This window comes from Psammomys obesus, unplaced genomic scaffold (assembly GCF_907164565.1).
Source record: "Psammomys obesus unplaced genomic scaffold, mPsaObe1.curated_primary_1811, whole genome shotgun sequence".
Taxonomy (NCBI): domain Eukaryota; kingdom Metazoa; phylum Chordata; class Mammalia; order Rodentia; family Muridae; genus Psammomys; species Psammomys obesus.
Genome location: NW_026585626.1, coordinates 6,412,622 through 6,431,183, shown reverse-complemented (window position 1 = coordinate 6,431,183; position 18,562 = coordinate 6,412,622). Strand labels below are relative to the sequence as shown.

The window sequence follows — 18,562 nt, the reverse complement described above, 5'->3', positions numbered from 1 at the left end:
ACATGAGACCCAGGACTACGCAAGACCACAGGCTCAGTGTAGACAGCACCTAGCTCAATTGCACATCCTATGTGGTTAAAGAGGTAAACTGACTCAGTAGTTAAGAGCAGGCACTCTGACCTGGATGTGATGATAGGTACCCATAAACCTAGCACAGGCTAGGGAACTGACTCAGGACTGGGAGTTCGAGGCTAGCCTGAGCTAAAAGCAAGACCTTGTCTCAAGTTAAAAAAGGACCTGTCTCTCAAGTCAAGTGACTCGAATTTAAAGTCCATCTGTGACATCATTTTCTTTATTTTTTAAAAGAGATTTTTTTGTTGTTGTTGTTTATGTGTATGAGTTTGCCTGAATGTATGCATATGTACCATGTTCGTGCCTGGTGCCTGAAGAGACCAAAAGAGGGCATCAGAACCCCTGAAAATAGGAAGTTGAGAGGCGCCACGTGTGCGCTGGAAGCCGAACCTGGGTCCTCTGCAAAAGCATTAAGTGCTGTGGACTGTCAAGCCATCTCTCCAGCTCCCTAACAATCATTTCCTGTTCCCTCCTTAAGGAGATCTCTGTACTTCCTGTGCTCAAGTTTCCTCACCTGTAGAACTGAGCTAATGCGACTTGATGCTTTAATACAGCTCCTAGAGGTGGTAAAGGAAACGCCACATCTAACCGTTTACATTGATGGCGCATGTTAACTCCATGCTCGCATCCCAAATCCTTAGGAAGAGAAACACACAAGGAAAAGGGTTGAAGCCATGGAGGCCACGGCCATGGGTTCGAGAATTAGCACAGACTGATGGAACGACCAGAGACGCTTTCCATTTCCAGTCTCTATGACTGGAAGCTCTGATTTTAGTCTATGATGTCCCCAACGTTGGCAGAGTGTGGCCCCAAGAAAACGCATTAAATGTCATAGCCTGCTGTGCTAGGGAGTGCCAGAACGCCAAAGAGCTACTTCTCCACCAGGGACTGGTCCCAGAGGACATGGTGGTGAAGGGCAGAGGATAGGGCTTGCTGGAGAAAACAGTTCCGGGGCCCAGGATGAGGGGAAGGTGTCCAGGATGCCGTGCTGGGCCCTCCCAGCTGCATCCAATCGGCAGTCCCGGGAGCCCAGCTCTGCGGCTCGTCCTTCCCAGAATTGCTGCTGTTAATTCCTACTTCCCTATGCCTGGGAGTGAGTGGAACGGGCAGACACTTTCCCAGTATGTCCCAGTGCCCAATAACACCACCTGTGGGGAAACGGTATCCCAAAGACGCCCCATCTCATTTTCTCCAAGGTCTAAAGCTATCTTCTGGAAGCCAACCCAAACGACCCCTTCCCAGACTTCCCAGTCGGAAGTCCACCCGTTAATCTCTGCCCTAGACACTAGCTGTGGCTGACACTAGCATACTGGGCATCGGAAACAAGACCAAGCACACAGTAGGTGCAAAGGAGTAACTGCTTCCTTACAACAGCAGCCCACTCCTTCAGTTACTGCTCTGCCCGAGACCTGGTGCACACCAGACACTCCCCATGACCTTCACCTTCGGGACAGTTCTGTTCTTTAGCCTCGCTCTGGCCGGCTCAAATGCCTCTCCAGCCGCGCGTGCGGTCAGCCCTCCAATCGCCCCAGGCTGATCCATGCAGCTAAACCTTGCACTTCAGCCCGGAGGGAGGCTGTGAGGAGGACGTGCACCTTTGGGGGCTTCTCTGACCCTCGGCTCTGGTCAAAACACCATATTCCGTGGCAAAAGTAAGCTAAGCTGCTGGGGCCAAAACCGAGGTGAGGGAGGCGCGATGACCCGCTGAACCCACCCGCCCGCTCTCTCCACCTCCAGAGCTCCAGTCTGGACTCCAGGTAACATCCTAGTCCAAGCTAGCGATGCTGACATCACCCGTGTTCTGGCTTCCCCAGCCCACAAGCCTACCTCTTGGCAGATGTGCCCCCCCGAGCTCGGAGGGTGGCCTCACGTTCTCTCCCGCTGCGGGACATCTGTTTTGGGGTGGCAGGGGTGATTACAACCGCCAGCCGCGGACCGGGCAGGGGCATGCACTCCGTCTCTCGGGCACCCAAACAGAGCGAATGTCCGCCCCCACAGGCGCGGCGGCGTGTTTACAAAGTCCGCGCTGCATCGCAGATCGCGAGCTGGAAGCGGGGCAGGAAGTGGGGACTTGGGGGCGGGCGAGACAAAAGAGCTGGGTGCTGGGCTCTGCCAGGGTCCGGTCTCTGACACCCCCAGGGCAGCAGCCAGGAGGAGACTCATCCATCTCTGAACTCTACTCCACCGCGGGGTCTACAGACCCTGATCGTCAGTCCCGGGTGGTGGGGTTGTGTGTTGGGGGCGGCGGGGTGGGGTGGGGTGGGGAGCGCCTCCGACAGACTCAGGTGTGCAAACTCCAGAGGGATGCCTTCCCGGCATCTCTAACTCCTGCACATGCTGCCTAGGAAGCAAACAGTAAGCCTGAGAGTTCTTAGCTCTTGCCGCAGAACCAGGCACTGGGACACCTGCTGTCTCAACCCTGTCATTCCCCCTAGTCCCCAGTTACCACGTGGGGGAAACTGAGGCACGGTGAGCCTAGTTAAGGTGGCCAGAGTCTGAGGGCTAACAAGTCTAATAAGTGTCTGGCCAGCTGCGAACCAACCTCCTCCTGCCCCAGATCAGGTCGGATAAGGAGAAGCGAGGTCTCTACTTAAGAATTTCCAGTCTAGAGAAGCTGACGGCAAGGAGAGGGACAAAGGACGAACTCTCTTGCCCATTTAGCAAACACTTGCAGGCTGAGGGCTAGAGGCAACAGTGCAGAAGAATCACCCAAGGAGCTTGATAATAAGACTAAAGCCTGGGTCCTGGTATGGGCTGTTGGCAGATTACTTAACCACCACGCTGGCAAGCATGACCCTGAAATAGTAGCCAAGAACCCTATGCTAGCTATATCCTGATCTGCAGGGGTGAGGACGGATGGGACGGGACTGGACCTGGCATGGGCTTTTGAACCTCCAAGGCCACCCCCAGTGACACACCTCTTCTAACAAGACCATACCTCCTAATCCTTCTCAAATAGCTCGGCACCCTGGTGACTATGCATTCAAATAGATGAGCCTATGAGGGCCACTGATATTCAAACCACCGCAATGTTCAAGCTCATCCTCAGCTACATAGCAGGTTAGAGAGCTGCCTGGGCTCATGAAACACAGGCTCTCACACAAAACAAAACAACTAATGAGATCACTGGAGCTGGGCTGACAGATTCCCTGGAACAGGAGTAGCAGACAGTTGCGGACTGGGAACTGAACCGGGATCCCTCTGGCGGTGCAGCCAGTGCTCTTAACAGTTGAGCCATCTCTCCAGTCTGCACAAAGTGCGTTCTTAAGTGTGTTCTTTCTGAGAAATTATTTTATAGCAATGGCTTTGTTTTTATTTTTTACTTTTTTTTTTTTTTCTGACAGCAAAGGTCTCCTTACATAGATCCAGGCTGGCCTTTAACTCATTACATAGCCCAAGCTAGCCTGGAACTACAAATCCTCTAGCCTCAGACTCAAAGTACTGGGGTTATAGACAGCTGGCTCCTCGCCAAAAATACTTTTCCTTTTGGTTTGTTTGTTTTCTTGAGACAGGGTTTCTCGGGGTAGCCCTAGCTGTCCTGGAACTCGCCCTGTAGACCAGGCTGGCCTCGAACTCACAGAGATCACTTGCCTCTGCCTCGGCGACTGCTGGGATGACCACCGCCCCGCACAAAATAGGTTCCTCTTAACGCAGTCAGAGCGTTTTGCAGATCCATTGCCACAGCGGCTGAAAGGCCCACAAAAGCGTGGCTCACACAAAGTCCAGTGAGCTGGGGTCTTCCGACCTACTTCGCCTCTCTCCACCCCCTCCCATTTTCTGAGCTTTACAATGAGGCGGGGCACCTGAGGCCCCGCCCTCCCCACTCCACAACTACAAGTCCCATCGTGCCCCGCGCTCACGCGCTCTACGCGAGAGCAAGATGGCTGACACGGCGGCCGGACCTGGTGGCTCTGGAACGGTAAGGCTGGAGCGCCCCGGCATAAAGCCGAAGGAGTTTCGGCCTTACGGATCTTTACCATGTTCTGGGCCACAGTCTCGTACCGAGAATTCCAGGCCCGCTCTGGGAGCCGGAGGCTGGAGAGTGCTTCTAGCCGAACGCACTCCCAGCTGCTAGGGACTCGGCGACGGCCTCCTAAATTGGTACACCTGAGACATGATTGGCTTGTTCCGTATTGAGGGTGGGAACCCGGAACACTTTCTGATTGGTCTGAAGAGGCTGTTTTCATCCCCTTACTGGCCAGCCACAATTGGGAGTCGCTTTTCAAAATACTTACCTTCCTTGTCTTTGAGGTTACTTCTATCTCTCCTCTTCTCTGCGTCTGGGGTTTCTGTTCTATCTATCTATCTATCTATCTATCTATCTATCTATCTATCTATCTATCTATCTATCTATCTATTTTTGTTGTTGTTAATGAAATGGTGTGGAGATGGAACAAGAAGACAGTAAGATTTACTCGTTCAATCACAGCATTTCGTGTATATATTTTCTCTCTTTTCACCTCCCTCCCTCCCTCTGTCTTTCTCTCCCTCCACTTTCTCTCTGTCTTTCCCTTTCCTTCTTTCCTTCACTTCCGCCTGCCTCCGCCTCCCTAGTGCTGGGATTAAAGGCGTGCCCACTACCGCCCTACCTCGTAATTCGGATAATTTGCTGCAGAACATTAGGGGCTGTAGAGATGGCTTAGTGGTTGAGACCGACTGCTGATTTTCCAGAGGACCCGAGTTTGGTGGAGTGGCTCACAACCACCTGTAACTCCAGCTTCACGGAATCCGACGCCCTCTCTAGGCCCCCGGAGGCACCTGCATTCACAGAAATACACGTACACACACAACACGCACGTACACGTTGTTTGTTTGTTTTTTAGCAGGTTAATGTTTATCCTATAAACATCTGCATTTGGATGGTCAATTACTCATTTGGTAAGATCTGTAAGTCTTAAGTATTAAACACTGATAAATATTTAGCAGAAGAGAACTTTTGCTAGCAAAAGTTGGTACACACCTGTAATTCGTGTGCTTGGGTGGAAGAAGGAACAAGTTTGAGTTTCAGCCTAGGCTACATACCTAGCATTCGGCCAGCCTGAGCGAACTACCAAATGAGATGCTGTCTCAGGAAATAGAAAGAAGAAGAAACAGGACATTTTTGTTCGCCCTTGATGGACTCTGCGGTTTTATCCTTGTCTAGGGGTTAACAGTCTCCTCTCTCTGGGCTTCTGGTTTTCAGAGATCAGGGAGTAAACAGTCCACCAACCCTGCTGATAACTACCATCTGGCCCGGAGGAGAACTCTGCAAGTTGTTGTGAGCTCCTTGCTGACAGAGGCGGGATTTGAGAGCGCTGAGAAAGCGTCTGTGGAAACCTTGACAGAGATGCTGCAGAGCTGTGAGTACCAGGAAACACTAGGCCTTCTTTCCTCTTTCCCGAGCGCAGCTCCATGAACTCTGTCTCAGATATTGTTCCCTTTTTCTTGGAAGATGCTGGAGACTCAGCTTCAGGCAGAAGAGACAAAAATTGTCCATTGGAGAGTAAAGCTGCTTGTTTTGATGTTTGTATGTGCGGGAGAGAAACATGCAGCGGCGTTATCATTGTAATCATTTGCAGCGGCAGTCAGTGCACACTCACGGTGTAGTGCAGCCCTCGGCATTACCCGTGCCCAGAAACCCTGTACCCTGAACAAAACTATTTTGTCTTCTCCCTAGCCCCAAGAACTTTTGTCTACTTTCCATCTTTGAATTTGCTTTATTATTTTTTATTATTATTATTAATTACACTTCATTCAGCTTTATTATTTTTTATACAACATACCTCTTTTTAAAAACAACTCTTATTTACTTACTTGTGTGATAGAGACCGCATGCGTGCCATGTAGGCCTGTATACACATGGAGGTCAGAGGATAACTTGTGGGACTCAGTTTACTCCTTCTGCCATTGAGTTCCAGGGATAGCATTCAGGTCATTGGCAACAAGCAGATTTCCCACTGAGCATCTCACTGGCTCTGAATTTGCTTTTCATTTGTTTTTTCGCTGTACTTCAGATAAATGGAATCTGAAAACATTTGTCTTTCTGTGCCTGGTTTATTTTATTTAACATAATGTTTTATGTTAAAATTCTCCATTTGAAGGATTTCCCTCCTTTTGAAGGCTGAATACATTCTCCATTGTGTAGCTGGGTATGGTGGGCACACCATAATCCTAGCCCCTGGGAGATGGAGGCAGGATTATCAGGAGTTCAAGTCTAGTATCTGCTACACATAAGTTTGAGGCTCTATGAGAACCTCAAAGCTAGCAAGCAGAAACACTCCATCGTCTGTGTTCACCCCAGTGGATAGATTCCTCCCATCTTTTTGATGGTTGTGAATTTGTGCTGCAGTGTGTGTGTGCACAAGTGTCTGTTTGAGCCCTGCCTTTGCACCTTTGGTAGTATATATCGATGAGAACTGGTGGCTCACCTGGTAATCTTATGTTGAACTTTGGAGGAACTCTGGCCTTTGACCCTTGTAGACATCTCGGAAATTGGGAGAAGTGCCAAGTCTTACTGCGAGCACACAGCCAGGACCCAGCCCACACTGTCGGACATCGTGGTCACACTGGTTGAAATGGGTGAGTGTGTCTTTAGTTTCTAGTGCTCTCTCATCTCTCAGGATCGCCAGGGAGGGAGGAAAGCCTGGGGGTAGGGATGTCTGAGTATTCTTGGATTCCCTGAGCTGCCTGTAGTTTAGAAAGTTATGATGAAGGAATTATTTGAACCCATCTCAGAGACCTCCTAAGTCCTTGTTGGGGAATTCTGCTGGAGTTTCTTTTGAGGGGCAGAATAGGGCTGAGTTGGGAGTTTAAGCCCCCTTTCCACACCGTTAATTCCTCTGTTCCGGTCCAGTATCCTGTGGCCTGGGCCTAGGCAATGGTTGGTTTTCTTGTTCCTAGGGTTTAACGTGGACACTCTCCCTGCTTATGCAAAACGGTCTCAGAGGATGGTCATCACTGCACGTAAGTGTGCTTCTAAGTACTCAGTGGGAGGAGAGGGCAGGCAGGAGAGTGCTAGCTGTGCCCTTGTTTGTAGTCTCCTTCCAGTTTTGGGGGCGGTTAGCTATCCACTGCCTGATTTTGTCTGGGCAATGGGGTTAGACTGTGAAGCTGAACCATGTCAGAGCTGCTGAGGTTTTACTTCAGTCCTGGAAGAGCAAATCATGGCCCTAGGACACTATGAAAGATCTTGGTTTCTAGATTAGGGTTGGCAAACTCTGTGGTCTGGGCAAAATATGGCCCACTGCTTGTTTTTGGTTTGGTTTTGTTTTTTAAAGGTTTATTTATTTTACATACATGAGTGCTGTATCTGCATGTACACCTGCACGCCAGAAGAGGGCATCAGATCCCGGTATAGATGGTTGGGAGCCACCATGTGGTTGCTGGAATTGAACTCAGGACCTCTGGAAGAGTGGACAGTGCTCTTAACCACTAAGCCATGTCGCCAGGCCCTGGTTGCTTTTGTAAATTATATCTTATTGGCATGTAGCCCTACTTACTTATCGTCTATGATTGCTTTCATGTTATAAAGGCAGAGTTTTGTGGCTTGCATAATCTGAACTGCTACTGTTTGGTGGCTACACCTGTAATCCTAGCACTTGTGTGTTTTTTTTTGGGGGGGGGGTTGCTTTAGAGTTCTAGTGTACTGTGGACTCCATAGTGAGGTCTAGGCTAGCCTCAGGTATATAGGCGAGACTGGCTCAAAAAACAAGCATGCAAAAGAAGTAAAAAAGTATTATGTATTCTTTCCTGAAAAAGTTTAACTCTGCTTTAGATGAAAGTGGGTTCCTTATGCTAAGTATGGAGTAACTGCCTCAGCCTTTAGGACTTGGGAGAAGGTGCTCTACTTGTTTCTTGAAGTCACTTTATTGCATTGGCGTGTTGTAGACATGGCATCTGTTTATTGTCTCTGTGCATGCACATGGCGTGCCGTGCAGGTGGAGGTCAGAGGACAGCTCTGTGGGCAGTCTCCCTTCACATGGTGGGTTCTGGAGATTGGTGGCAAGCACCTTTCCCCCTGAGCCATCTTGCCCCTGCAGTGGAGAGAAGCGGTGGAAAGCCATTTTCTTTCCTCTCTTGCAGTTGTTAAGCCCACGCTTGGCCCGACTCGGTATTTGGCATTTGGGGCCTCTAAACAGTGTGTGTGTACTGGGTATTGGACCCAGGGCCTCCTGCATGCTGAGCATATACTGCACCCCTGAGCACTGCTCTTAGGACCCTCGTAGCCTCTGGAAAGCCAGCCAGCAGCCCATGCACTGCCCTTAATGCACTTCAGCATGTTTTTTTCTTTTTTAATAAGTTGCTGAGCTCAGAATCTCACTGTCTGTCCTGGTTAATTTTTTTTTTTTTTTCTTAACATTTGTTATGTTTGAGTGTTCAGTCTGTATGCCAGAGGAGGGGAGCAATGCCCATTATAGATGATTATGAGCTACCATGTGGGTGCTGGGAATTGAACTCATGGCCTCTGGAAGACCAGTTATACTGCTCTGAACCACTGAGCCATCTCTCCAGCCCCTCATTATGTTCTTTTATGTAGTGGCTTTGGTGATAGTCACTCCTCTGTTGATGCAAGAGTGTCACACATCGAAATACCAAGCAAGATTACCTGGCAGGACAAGGTACTGTGTGCTGATCTGGAAAGGTTACGGAAGGGCTTTTCTCAATAGAAATATAAGGTGCTTAGTTGTGGCCCAGTGAGAAGTAGGGATTTGACCAAGAGACAGCAGGGGTTGGAGAAGTAACCAGCTGTGATTCTGTTGCAGCTCCAGTAACCAGCCAGCCAGTGACTCCAAAGGCCCTCACTGCAGGGCAGAACCGACCCCACCCACCACACATCCCCAGCCATTTTCCCGAGTTTCCGGATCCCCACACCTACATCAAAACTCCGGTGAGTGGCAGAGCCACCCAAGAGTTGTGCATTGTGTAAAACACAGTTGGTGAGGGTTGCAGGTGAAAGCACCATTCAGCTCTCACCATGGCTTATCTACAGACAAGCAGTCTTGTTATGGGGCATGTGGCCTCACCCCTGTTGTCCCAGGACTTGGAAGGCAGAAGTGTTGCCATTTGAGGCCAGCCTGGGCTTCAGAGCGGGATGCTGTCTTATAAAGAGAGACAGAGGGGGGAGGGGCACCAAGTAAAGCCGTCTGGCAGCTAAGAGTTCTGATTTTTTTAAAAAAAGATTATATATGTATGGTTGTTTTGTGTACATGTGTACCTGATGCCCACAAAGGCCAGAAGAGGGCATTGGATCCCCTGGGATTGGATGTGGGTGCTGGGAATTGAGTTGAGGTCCTGAAAGTACAGCCAGCGCTCTTAACTGCCATCTCTCCAGCCCCAAGAATTATGATTTTAAATTTGCCACTAGAAACACAGTTAATAAGACATGGCCTCTCCCACCCAGCACAGAGCTCCTTAGCCACACAGAACAAAACTGGGAGGCTGTTCCATTTGTTTGTAGTGATTCTTGGTGAGGTTACTGGGTGCTGTGGAAGTCATGCATATACTTTTCTGGATTTTCCAAATTTGTCATTTCACAAAAGTCATTTTTGAGCCAGGAGAAAGTTAGTTAAACACACAGGTTATCGAATGTGATAAAGAACTGACTGGAATGTACTCGTGCTATGCTTTGGGTGCTTGGCTGGCACATTCGCCCCCTCTCTGGTGCGCCACTGTCTCCACAGACACAACTTCCCACATTTCCTTCAACCAGGAGTGTTGGTGCGAACTGTGGGATGGGCTTGAGAGGTGCCTCCCCACAGCGCAGGAATCAGGAAAGGAATTGCTGTAGCATTGCCCTGGGCTGCAGTCTCGAAGTATCCTGTAGCAAAGTGCTACCAACTAGATGACCTTCTGAGGGGCAGACGTTCAAAACCAAGGTGCTACCAGAGCCATCCTCCCTCTAACTCTGCGGGGGGAGTCTCTGGTTGCCTTGCTCTAGCCGAGGGTGTGCCAGCATTTCTTGGTCTATGGGTGTGTCACTCCAGTCTTCCTGTCCCCACATGATGCTGGCTTTTTATCTCTATAGTTTAAAATACCTTGCCCCCACAAAAAAGTTATTTGCTGGGCAGTAGTGATGCAAGCCTTTGATCCCACACTTGGGAGGCAGACACAGGCGGATCTCTGTGAGTTCAAATCCAGCCTGGTCTACAAAATGAGTTTACACAGTGAAACCACGTCTGGAAAAACCAATAAATAAAAGAAAATAAATAAAAACCAATAAATTAAATAAATAAATGCATATTTGTTTTTTCATAAGGACAGCATTTGTCCTTTCTCCATGACTTCTTTCTAATTGATGATGTCTCTGGTGGTCATATGAGATGCCGGAGTTAGGAGTTCACTATGTCTGTGGGAAAACAATTCAATCAGTAGTGTAAATACCTCTTTTATATAGTGTGTTAGTGAATCCTTACACTGAAACTAATGGAAAGAACCTTCTTTTAGTGTTGGTTGTTCGAGACAGTCTCGGGCAGCTCAGGTTAACCTCTAACTCAGTGTGTAGTTAAAGATGACTCTGAGACTCTGGGTCCTCCTCTGCCTCTGCCTCTGCCTCTGCCTCTGCCTCTGCCTCTGCTTCTGCCTCTGCCTCTGCCTCTGCCTCTGCCTCTGCCGTGCTGAAATCATAGTGTGCATCACTACGCCTGCATCAAGGTGCTTATTTATATGAGCAGAGCGCTTAACCTAGACAACATAGTGTCTATTAAACGCTAACCTCGCTCTTATTGAAAGTTCAGGGAACCTGTGATCTTTTGAGTGGGAGCCTTGCTATGGCCTCTGTTTTTGTTTTTTTGTTGTTTTTTTTTCTTCTGGAATCTTGGTGCAGTTCTGCTCTTAAGAACAGTTTACTTTAATTCGTTAATGGTTTTCCTAGTTTGAAATTTTATATCCAAAAATGTGGCAAGGCATGATGGCACATGCCTATAATCACAGCACTTGGGAGGCAGAGGCAGGAAGATTTTTAAGTACCAGACCAACAAGGGCTACATAGGGAGACTGTCTCAAAAAAAAGAAAGAAAGAAAGGAAGGAAGGAAGGAAGGAAGGAAGGAAGGAAGGAAGGAAGGAAAGGAAGGAAGGAAGGAAGGAAGGAAGGAAGGAAAAGAAAAAGAAAAAATAGGGCTGGAGAGATGAGTCAGCATTCAAGAGTGCTTGCTGCTCTTCCAGAGGAGCAGAGATCAGTTCCCAGCACCCATGTTGGCAGTTCCCTGCTGAGGGTAACTAGTTCCAGGGGATTTACCATCCCCTCTGGCCTCCACAGGCACCTGCATGGACATGAGTGTTTCCTTCTCTCTTTGTCCTTCCCCTCCCTCTCTTTTTAGTATTGTTTAGATTAGTTTTATTTTGTGTGTATGAGTGATTTCCCTGCACTGTCTGTACAGCTGTGTGTGCTGGTGCCTGGGGAAGTGGGGAGCCTCCGTGTGGGTGTTGGGAAAGGAACCCAGACCTTTGCAAGAACAAGTGCTCTCAACCGCTAAGCCAGCTCTCCAGCCCTTGAAAAATTGTTAGAAATGTAAAACCTGCCTTTCTGTCCTGAAGACCTGTTTGTTGGTCAGTATTAAATTGTCATTTCTGCTGTTACAGTTTAATATACTTTGACGGCCTTCTTATTCTTACTGGATCTTGTGCATTTCCCCAGAGATGGCCATCAAGGCGATAACTGGAGAAGTCTGCTGGCCTTGGGCTCCTCTTAAAAGACTGTTCTTAAAACACAGCCTCAGTCTGCTTTTCTTTCCTTCTTGAAACATTACGTTTATTTCATTTATCTGTGTGGGTGGGCACTCACCCACAGTGTGTGTGTGCTGTTCACAGATGTGTGGCGATCAGAGGAGAAACTGAGGAAACTGTGTTTCCTTTGAGGCAGGTCAGGCTTGGAGAGTGCCCTTACCTGTGAGCATCTCATCCTCAGTCAGCCTTTCATCCTCCTCCTCCCTCCCTCCTTTCGTAGAGCAGATCTGCCTGCATATACCTCCATGGATCGAAGTCCATAGAGGCATCTTTTGGACCAGCGTGTCTGTGTGAAAAAGGTGGATTTCAAACAAGGGCATGGCACACTTTGCAAAAGCACATGGACCCCACTCACACACTCTAGGATGCCAAGTTACTCTGATGGCGGAGGCTCCTGCTGGAGCTCCTTGGGGGCTCCCAGTCTTCCTTGAGGATATGTGTCTTACCCCTCAGGCTGCCTGCCATAGGAACTGAGCCAAGGCGCAGCCCGCTGTGTAGTAACTGTCTGCATTTTTCTTAGTGACTGTGTCCTGAGGTGGTCTTCTTTTGTCTGCTGCTCTTCACATAGCTTTGCTCCAATGTTAGTTAGTAGGTCATGTTCTCACAAGGACATAGCTGCAGCAAGACAGGGCCTGGGGAGAGCTGAAGGCAGCGTGGGCTCAGCCTGATGTGTTCTGTCGTTTTAGACATACCGTGAGCCAGTGTCTGACTACCAGGTCCTGCGAGAGAAAGCTGCATCTCAGAGGCGAGACGTGGAGCGAGCACTCACCCGCTTCATGGCCAAGACAGGAGAGACCCAGAGTCTTTTCAAGGATGACGTCAGCACTTTCCCTTGTGAGAGTCACCCCCAGAGTACCCTGTTTTGTTTGAGATAATCACACCCTCATTCCTTTCTCTCAGTGTGCTGAGGAGAGATGCATACACCTTTGTGTTTTTCTCTAGTGCAGTTTATTCCTCAGATCTATGGTTCCTTCCCCCATACCCCAAGACTCTGACTGACCCTAACTGGTGACCCTCAAGTAGTGGCACACCTCACAGGTAGCTAAGCCCTGGGAGCAGAGAGCCCCCTGTGGAAGTGGTGGCCCAGGTGGCAGGAGGAACAGTGGCGTCTGCAGCCAGATGTTGCAGTGTCCTTTCACGGCTCATATCTCATTAGGCTTTGTTGACCAGGTCACTCCTCTCCATAGGGACCTTGGGCTATGCAAAGCTGGATGGGGGACTGGCTCGCTCACTCAGTAAGCATCCATTTTGTGCCTGCTGTGTGCCTGTTCTGTAGTCATGTGGCCAAAGGTCACCAGAAGCTAGCTGTTCACCATGTGTCACCTCCTACAGCCCTTCCAGACCTGTGAGTTAGCATCTCCTAGCTTTTCCTTTGCAGAACACAGAGGCTTATGGAAAGGGGAAATAGCTAGCTCAAGGTCATGATGACTAGGCAGCATTCAAACCTGGCTCTCTGGCTGCTCGACAGAGTCGTGTCTCTCTTCCAATTCCCAGTGATTGCTGCCAGGCCTTTCACCATCCCCTACCTCACAGCCTTGCTTCCCTCTGAGCTGGAGATACAGCAGATGGAAGAGACAGACTCCTCAGAGCAGGATGAGCAGACAGACACAGAGAACATCGCTCTTCATATCAGCACGGTGGGTTCTCCCCTTCTGCCAGCTCCACAGTGCTCCCAAAACAGGCTATCTCACAGTAGGCCTCTGCTCCTGGGAACTGAACAGGGCATACCTCAGGTCTCTGGCTGTCTGTTAGAAACTTGCTTGATGGGCCTCGGTGACCAATATCCATCCTGAGAGACACATCCTCGGGAGTCAGTTATTTAGCAAATACTGAATGGGCTCTGCCAGATCCACACACTATTGAGATGCTGAGGAAGTAGTAAAAGGCAAGACAGGCAAAGACCCACCCTCAAGGAGCTGAAGAGGTTAGAAATGGACCTGTGGAAGGGATGGAGGCATTAGAAGGTGACATTTGAGTAAACCCCTGAAGAGACCAAAGCCTGCATGTGTCTCAAGGTGGAGTTTCCAGCAGTGCGCATAGCACTTGCAGGCCCAGCCTGAGGCAGCGCGAGCTAACTTGCAGTACCCTCCACTGTTTGAGGTTATACAGCCACATTCTTCTGTACAAAGTCCAATAAAACAATAGCTTTTTGGACTTTGTTATTTAGACTACCAAATGAGAGACTCAAAGGGGAGGAGAGAGGTGAGCCATGCCACTTTCTGTGGAAAAGGGTTTGTAGAACTTAGTAATGGCTGCTGCTGAGGGCCTGAGGAACATTAATGGTTGGGACCGAGAGACGGGGGAGAGAAAGGAAGGGCCAATCTGATGGGCCCAGCTGTCTCAAGAGCTGGCCTCTGAGGAGAGTTGCAGGAGGGTGTGGAGCCAGGGACGGAATGTTTCTGAACTTCTGAAGCATCACGATGGTAAGAGTGGGCCCGAGAGGGAATGCTGCTCTGTTAGGAAGCTGTACAGTAATGTAGGCCAGACACAGGTATGGGTGCTCCTCGGGTGGTCACAGTGGAGGCAGTGGACATGGTCTGAATGTAAAGCCAGGAGGCTGTCCTAACACCTGGGAGTTTGGTGGCAGAAAAACGAAAGTGTAATTGCAGAACTCATGGGCTCAAAGCACCCGAAGGAGGTAGTTTTGTCCTACAGTGGGAGGACTGGGGGTAGGACACCCAAGGAAAGCTGAGGCACATTGAACATGAGGGGGCGTACAGATGCTTATATGAAGCTGGCAAGCAAGCAGTCGGGGATTTGAGCTGGGAACCGGCGGTGGGAGGGAGGACAGGTTGCAGTCGGACCTGGAGCCTTTGGCGTGGAAGCAGAATGGACAGCGTGAGGCAGGTAGGGGTTGTGGATGTGCTTCAGCCTTGCCCAAGGCTGGGCTCCACACTGGCCCAAGGAGCTGTAGCAAACCCCTCATTCTTTTCTACAAATCTTTGGATGTTTCACCTCCTCTCTCAGGGCTACCTGTGCTTGAAGGGGACCAGAAAGTAGGATTTCCACCAGCTGTCCTTGGTAGAGGGACACCTAACATCCTGATTTGTGGAACCCTTCACTGTCACCTGGTACCTGAGAACATGTTTGAGGCACAGCTGAAGTGGCCCAAATAACTTTGGATGTGGAGGAAAGTAGATTGGGGGTGGTAGGCGGTATCTGTTAGGCGCTTAAGAACAGTCAGGCCAGGAGCTGGGTGTATGCACAACCTTCCCCGTACCTGGCCTTCATGGTGTAGTTGGTCTACGGCTCTTGTTTAGAGAGACTCTCCAGGGGCTGGGTTTAGTGTGGAGGGAATCAAGCATAATCCTCTACAGGAGAGGGGCTCTGCGGGGAGAGCAGAGTTAAGGGGATGGTATGGGTGTACTGCAAAACCTGGTAGCCATTCAGAGTCTTCAGTCTGAGTAAGCCAGAGACTGGTGTTTGTACCTCAGGCTAACTGTCCCTTGAGAGGAACCTTACCTGGTCACAGTATGACAGTGACAGCAGCCACTCCTGGTTGGGGGCAGAGACCTCTTGTGTCACCAGGGGGCGCTGCCGAGTCAGCTTCTGGTCTAGGCCTCAGAAGCCATGTCAGGTTTTTGCTGTATTTCATGGCCTGCCGTGCTGAAGCACAAAAATAAAAATTAAAAACAAAGAATATGGAAAATAGAGGAGAGTGTAAATATTAATAAGGAAAGGAGAATCAATAACCTATGCTTCCAGGACAGTTTCTATATTTAAATGTAAATTCATGCTGTTAAATCAAACTTTGCTAAAAACAGTAAAGAACTTGATTCTTGCATCATTGACAGTATGCACCTGTGGGTGTCTGTGGCCTGAGCATTGCCTTGCTGAGCTTCACTTGAGGTTCTGGAATATGCTGAAACATGCTCATTGGTTCCTTGTTCCAAGTGCCAGAAGTGAGAGATTTAGGGAAATGTATTAAGACCTTTGCTGGTTTGGGCCTAGGAGAGAGATCTGTGCACTGATTGTTCTGGCCCTGTGTCTCTTACTGCATGAAACCCATGGCCATTTCCTCTCATCCTTCCCTTGGCTTAGGCCTCCTCCGTGAAGCATGTAAGTTGTAAGCCTCACTCCCAGGTCTCCATTCTTTATGTCCCTACCTGGCATCTGAAGATGCCAAGGACCCTGAGTTTTTCATGTTGTCAACGGTCACAGCTTTTCCCTTTAGAGCCAGCCACTGCACAGGTCTCATTGCGTCAGGCAGAGACGGTGACACTGGAAAGACGGTGCTCCGTCTTTCACGTCTCAATAAAGAGACACCGAAGGTGGTGGTTCTCTCGGGTGCTGTCTCTTTCCTCATGCCACTGGTGTTCTGCTTTATTCTGGCTTTGCTCAAAGGATGAGTCCGGAGCTGAGAAGGAGAATGCCTCTGTCCTGCAGCAGAGCGCCTCCTTGTCCGGCAGCCGGAGCGGGGAGGAGAGCGTCATCGACAACCCCTACCTGCGGCCTGTGAAGAAGCCCAAGATCCGCAGGAAGAAGTGAGTGGGAGGCTGGGCTCTGCCTGCTCCAGCCTGCTTGGCTGCTCTGGGGTCGGCTAGGCTCGCCATCAGGTGTGAGCTTGGCAAGCACCACCTGGGCGAGAGGAGGTCTTCCTCTGCTTCTCTTCCTTGGCTCCCTCCTGCACCTGCTGCTCTTTAGTGCCTGTGCCCTGCAGCCAAGGCAGCCCTGCAGCCCTGCAGCCCAGCACTGTTCTCCCCAGGAGAGCAGGATGGGGCCCTGTGGCAGGCTCTATGGTTCTTGTTCTTTCTAGGTCCCTCTCGTGACCTGAGAAGGAAGCTGCCCTAAAACAGGGAGACACCACTTTCCTGGAGAGTAAAATCACAGATGGAAAAAGAAGGTGACGTCTTTCTGGCCATGTCCAGGCTACATCGTTTCAGGAGCCACCTCTGAAGACAGCCTGTTTTGCTTGGATGTGTGGGTTGAGGAGGAGGCCATGGTACAGCAAAAACTACTCCATCTTTTGGGCCATACTGTCGCAAACAGGGCAGGGGACTTCTGCCTTCTTCATTGATTATTCGCAGGACTTGATTCCTTGGAAACCTGGAGGGCCAGGGAAAGTGACAGAAAGAAAAAGTCCATTGCACCGTACCCTGATGAGAAGACTGCCAAGTGTACCTTCCAGACCACTTGAATGACCCACAAGAATTATGGCGCTGATTTACTAACCCAGCACCTCATTCTCACTTCACTCTTCACCTGGGCCCCAAGATCCCTACTGAGCTGATGGAACATGATGTTGTATCTCTCATCATGTTGGAAACGGGCCCACACTGCAGCTTTGATCTGAGGCTGCAGTCTTAATATGGACGAGGCTACCATCACAGTAGCCTTGAATCTCTGACCATTTGATTAAAGCTGACCACACCAGGCCATTCCCTTGGAATGTGTGCTCCAACACCCTTCTCAGCTGATCTGAGCAGAGCCTGGGACATAGTTAGTTGTCTGTGGACTTAGAGAGGAGCCTGGATTTTAAGTGCCAGGAAGAGGACTTAATAGGTAGGCGGTAGGGGAGGGCTTAGTACAGCCTCTTAGTATAGCTGGAGATAGAAAGCCAACTGCCCACCTGCTGGAGGGAGGGGCCAAGAGGACCCTGGTGAGCCCTGTGTCAAGAAGCAAGTCTGAGTCCGCCCATCTCCCACTCCTGGAGAGAAGACCCAATCCCACACTTTCCCCACTAACCACAAAACAGGCCTCCAAGGAGGAATGGCAGGGACTCACGGAAATTGACAGGAAGTGGCTAAGTTATTCCTTGGCTTGGAATTCATGTTTACTCTTCCCCCCCCTCCCCCAACTCCACCCTGGCTGCTGCTTTTCCTCTTCCTCCTCCCCTCTCTCCCTCTGTTTTTGAGACAGGATCTCACTCTTAGCCCAAGCTATCCCAGAAATCACTGTGTATCCCAGGCTTGGTGGTCCTCCTGCCACAAGATGCAATTACAGGAGTGAGCCACCATGCCTGACTTCCAGGAGGTTGGCTGGGAGGCTCCCCCTTCCCTGCTGATCTCCAGGTTTGGTCCCTTTGGCTGGAGGAAAAGAGCTCTGTGTCTGGAATTAAAGAAAGGACAAGAAATAGAAAATGAGTTTCCTCAGCTCTGGACCAAACAGGAATATTTGTGACTCAAAACTTCCAGGTCAGAACAGGAAGAGTGACCTGTGGATTCTTAGAACCTGTGATAAAATTGGCAACTCATGGCCCAATCAGTTGAAATCCAGTCAACATGTATCACACACATGTTCCTGATGAGTCTACTTAGCATATCTGTACTTCCCCATTATCACCGTCTGAAGCCAATACCCGTTGAATGTGTTGTACAAAGTGGGTTGGGAAGGGACTCTGGCTGCCCTTGACCTCAGAACTGTACCACTGTAATTTCCCTTGGTAGAGAGATGACCTGAATGATGTGTTGAAGTATATTATTCTTAATGTATGTGTCCATATGTATATTATATTTTTATTTTTTATAAATTGAGGGAGTCTTGGCAGAAAAATAAAGTGCGAGATATGAAAGTCCTGTCATAAAAATTCATAATAAAAACTGTAAGTGGATTGAGAATAAGGCCCTTCAGACGGTAGGCAAATAAGCACTGCCACAGCTTTTACGGTGGCTTTATTTGTGTGCTCTGGATGCTGAGTAGTAGTGGCGCACCTGCAGTCCCAGCATCTGGGATCCTGAGTTCAAGGCCAGCCTGGATTACCCAGCAAGCCCCAACCTCAAAACCAGAACAAGTTGTTTTCTGTTTTCTTTTAAGATTTAAAAAATTGTGTGTGTGGATGTTTTATCCACA

General features: G+C 49.5%; 1 protein-coding gene and 1 long non-coding RNA gene across 3 annotated transcripts in view; one reads left to right on the top strand and one right to left on the bottom strand.

The window, feature by feature from the left end:
• Positions 1-2,052, bottom strand: part of LOC129682530 (uncharacterized) — a 79,200-nt gene extending 77,148 nt beyond the window's left edge. The window contains exon 1 of the long non-coding RNA XR_008720993.1: positions 1,900-2,052. This is a non-coding gene — a long non-coding RNA (uncharacterized LOC129682530). The remainder of the gene's footprint in view (positions 1-1,899) is intronic.
• Positions 2,053-3,946: 1,894 nt separating this feature from the next.
• On the top strand, positions 3,947-18,284 carry Taf8 (TATA-box binding protein associated factor 8). Of its 2 annotated transcripts, XM_055613372.1 has the most exons (9): positions 3,947-3,991; positions 5,255-5,411; positions 6,532-6,630; positions 6,952-7,014; positions 8,814-8,938; positions 12,460-12,607; positions 13,268-13,410; positions 16,118-16,257; positions 16,530-18,284. In XM_055613372.1, the coding sequence occupies exons 1-9, from the start codon at positions 3,953-3,955 to the stop codon at positions 16,540-16,542; spliced, it is 927 nt and encodes a 308-aa protein (XP_055469347.1). In that variant the 5' UTR covers positions 3,947-3,952; the 3' UTR covers positions 16,543-18,284. The 2 variants fall into 2 exon arrangements, 1 of the variants encoding a protein (XP_055469347.1); XR_008720846.1 differs by lacking the exon at positions 16,530-18,284 and having other exon boundaries at positions 13,268-14,196; positions 16,118-16,196.
• Positions 18,285-18,562: the final 278 nt, after the last annotated feature.

Bases quoted from the DNA above. Each gene is read 5' to 3' on its own strand.
- Taf8 (XM_055613372.1), top strand. From the start codon at position 3,953: ATGGCTGACACGGCGGCCGGACCTGGTGGCTCTGGAACG. The intron at 6,631-6,951 runs GTGAGTGTGTCT...TCTTGTTCCTAG, and splicing joins GGTCACACTGGTTGAAATGG to GGTTTAACGTGGACACTCTC. The intron at 8,939-12,459 runs GTGAGTGGCAGA...CTGTCGTTTTAG, and splicing joins ACACCTACATCAAAACTCCG to ACATACCGTGAGCCAGTGTC.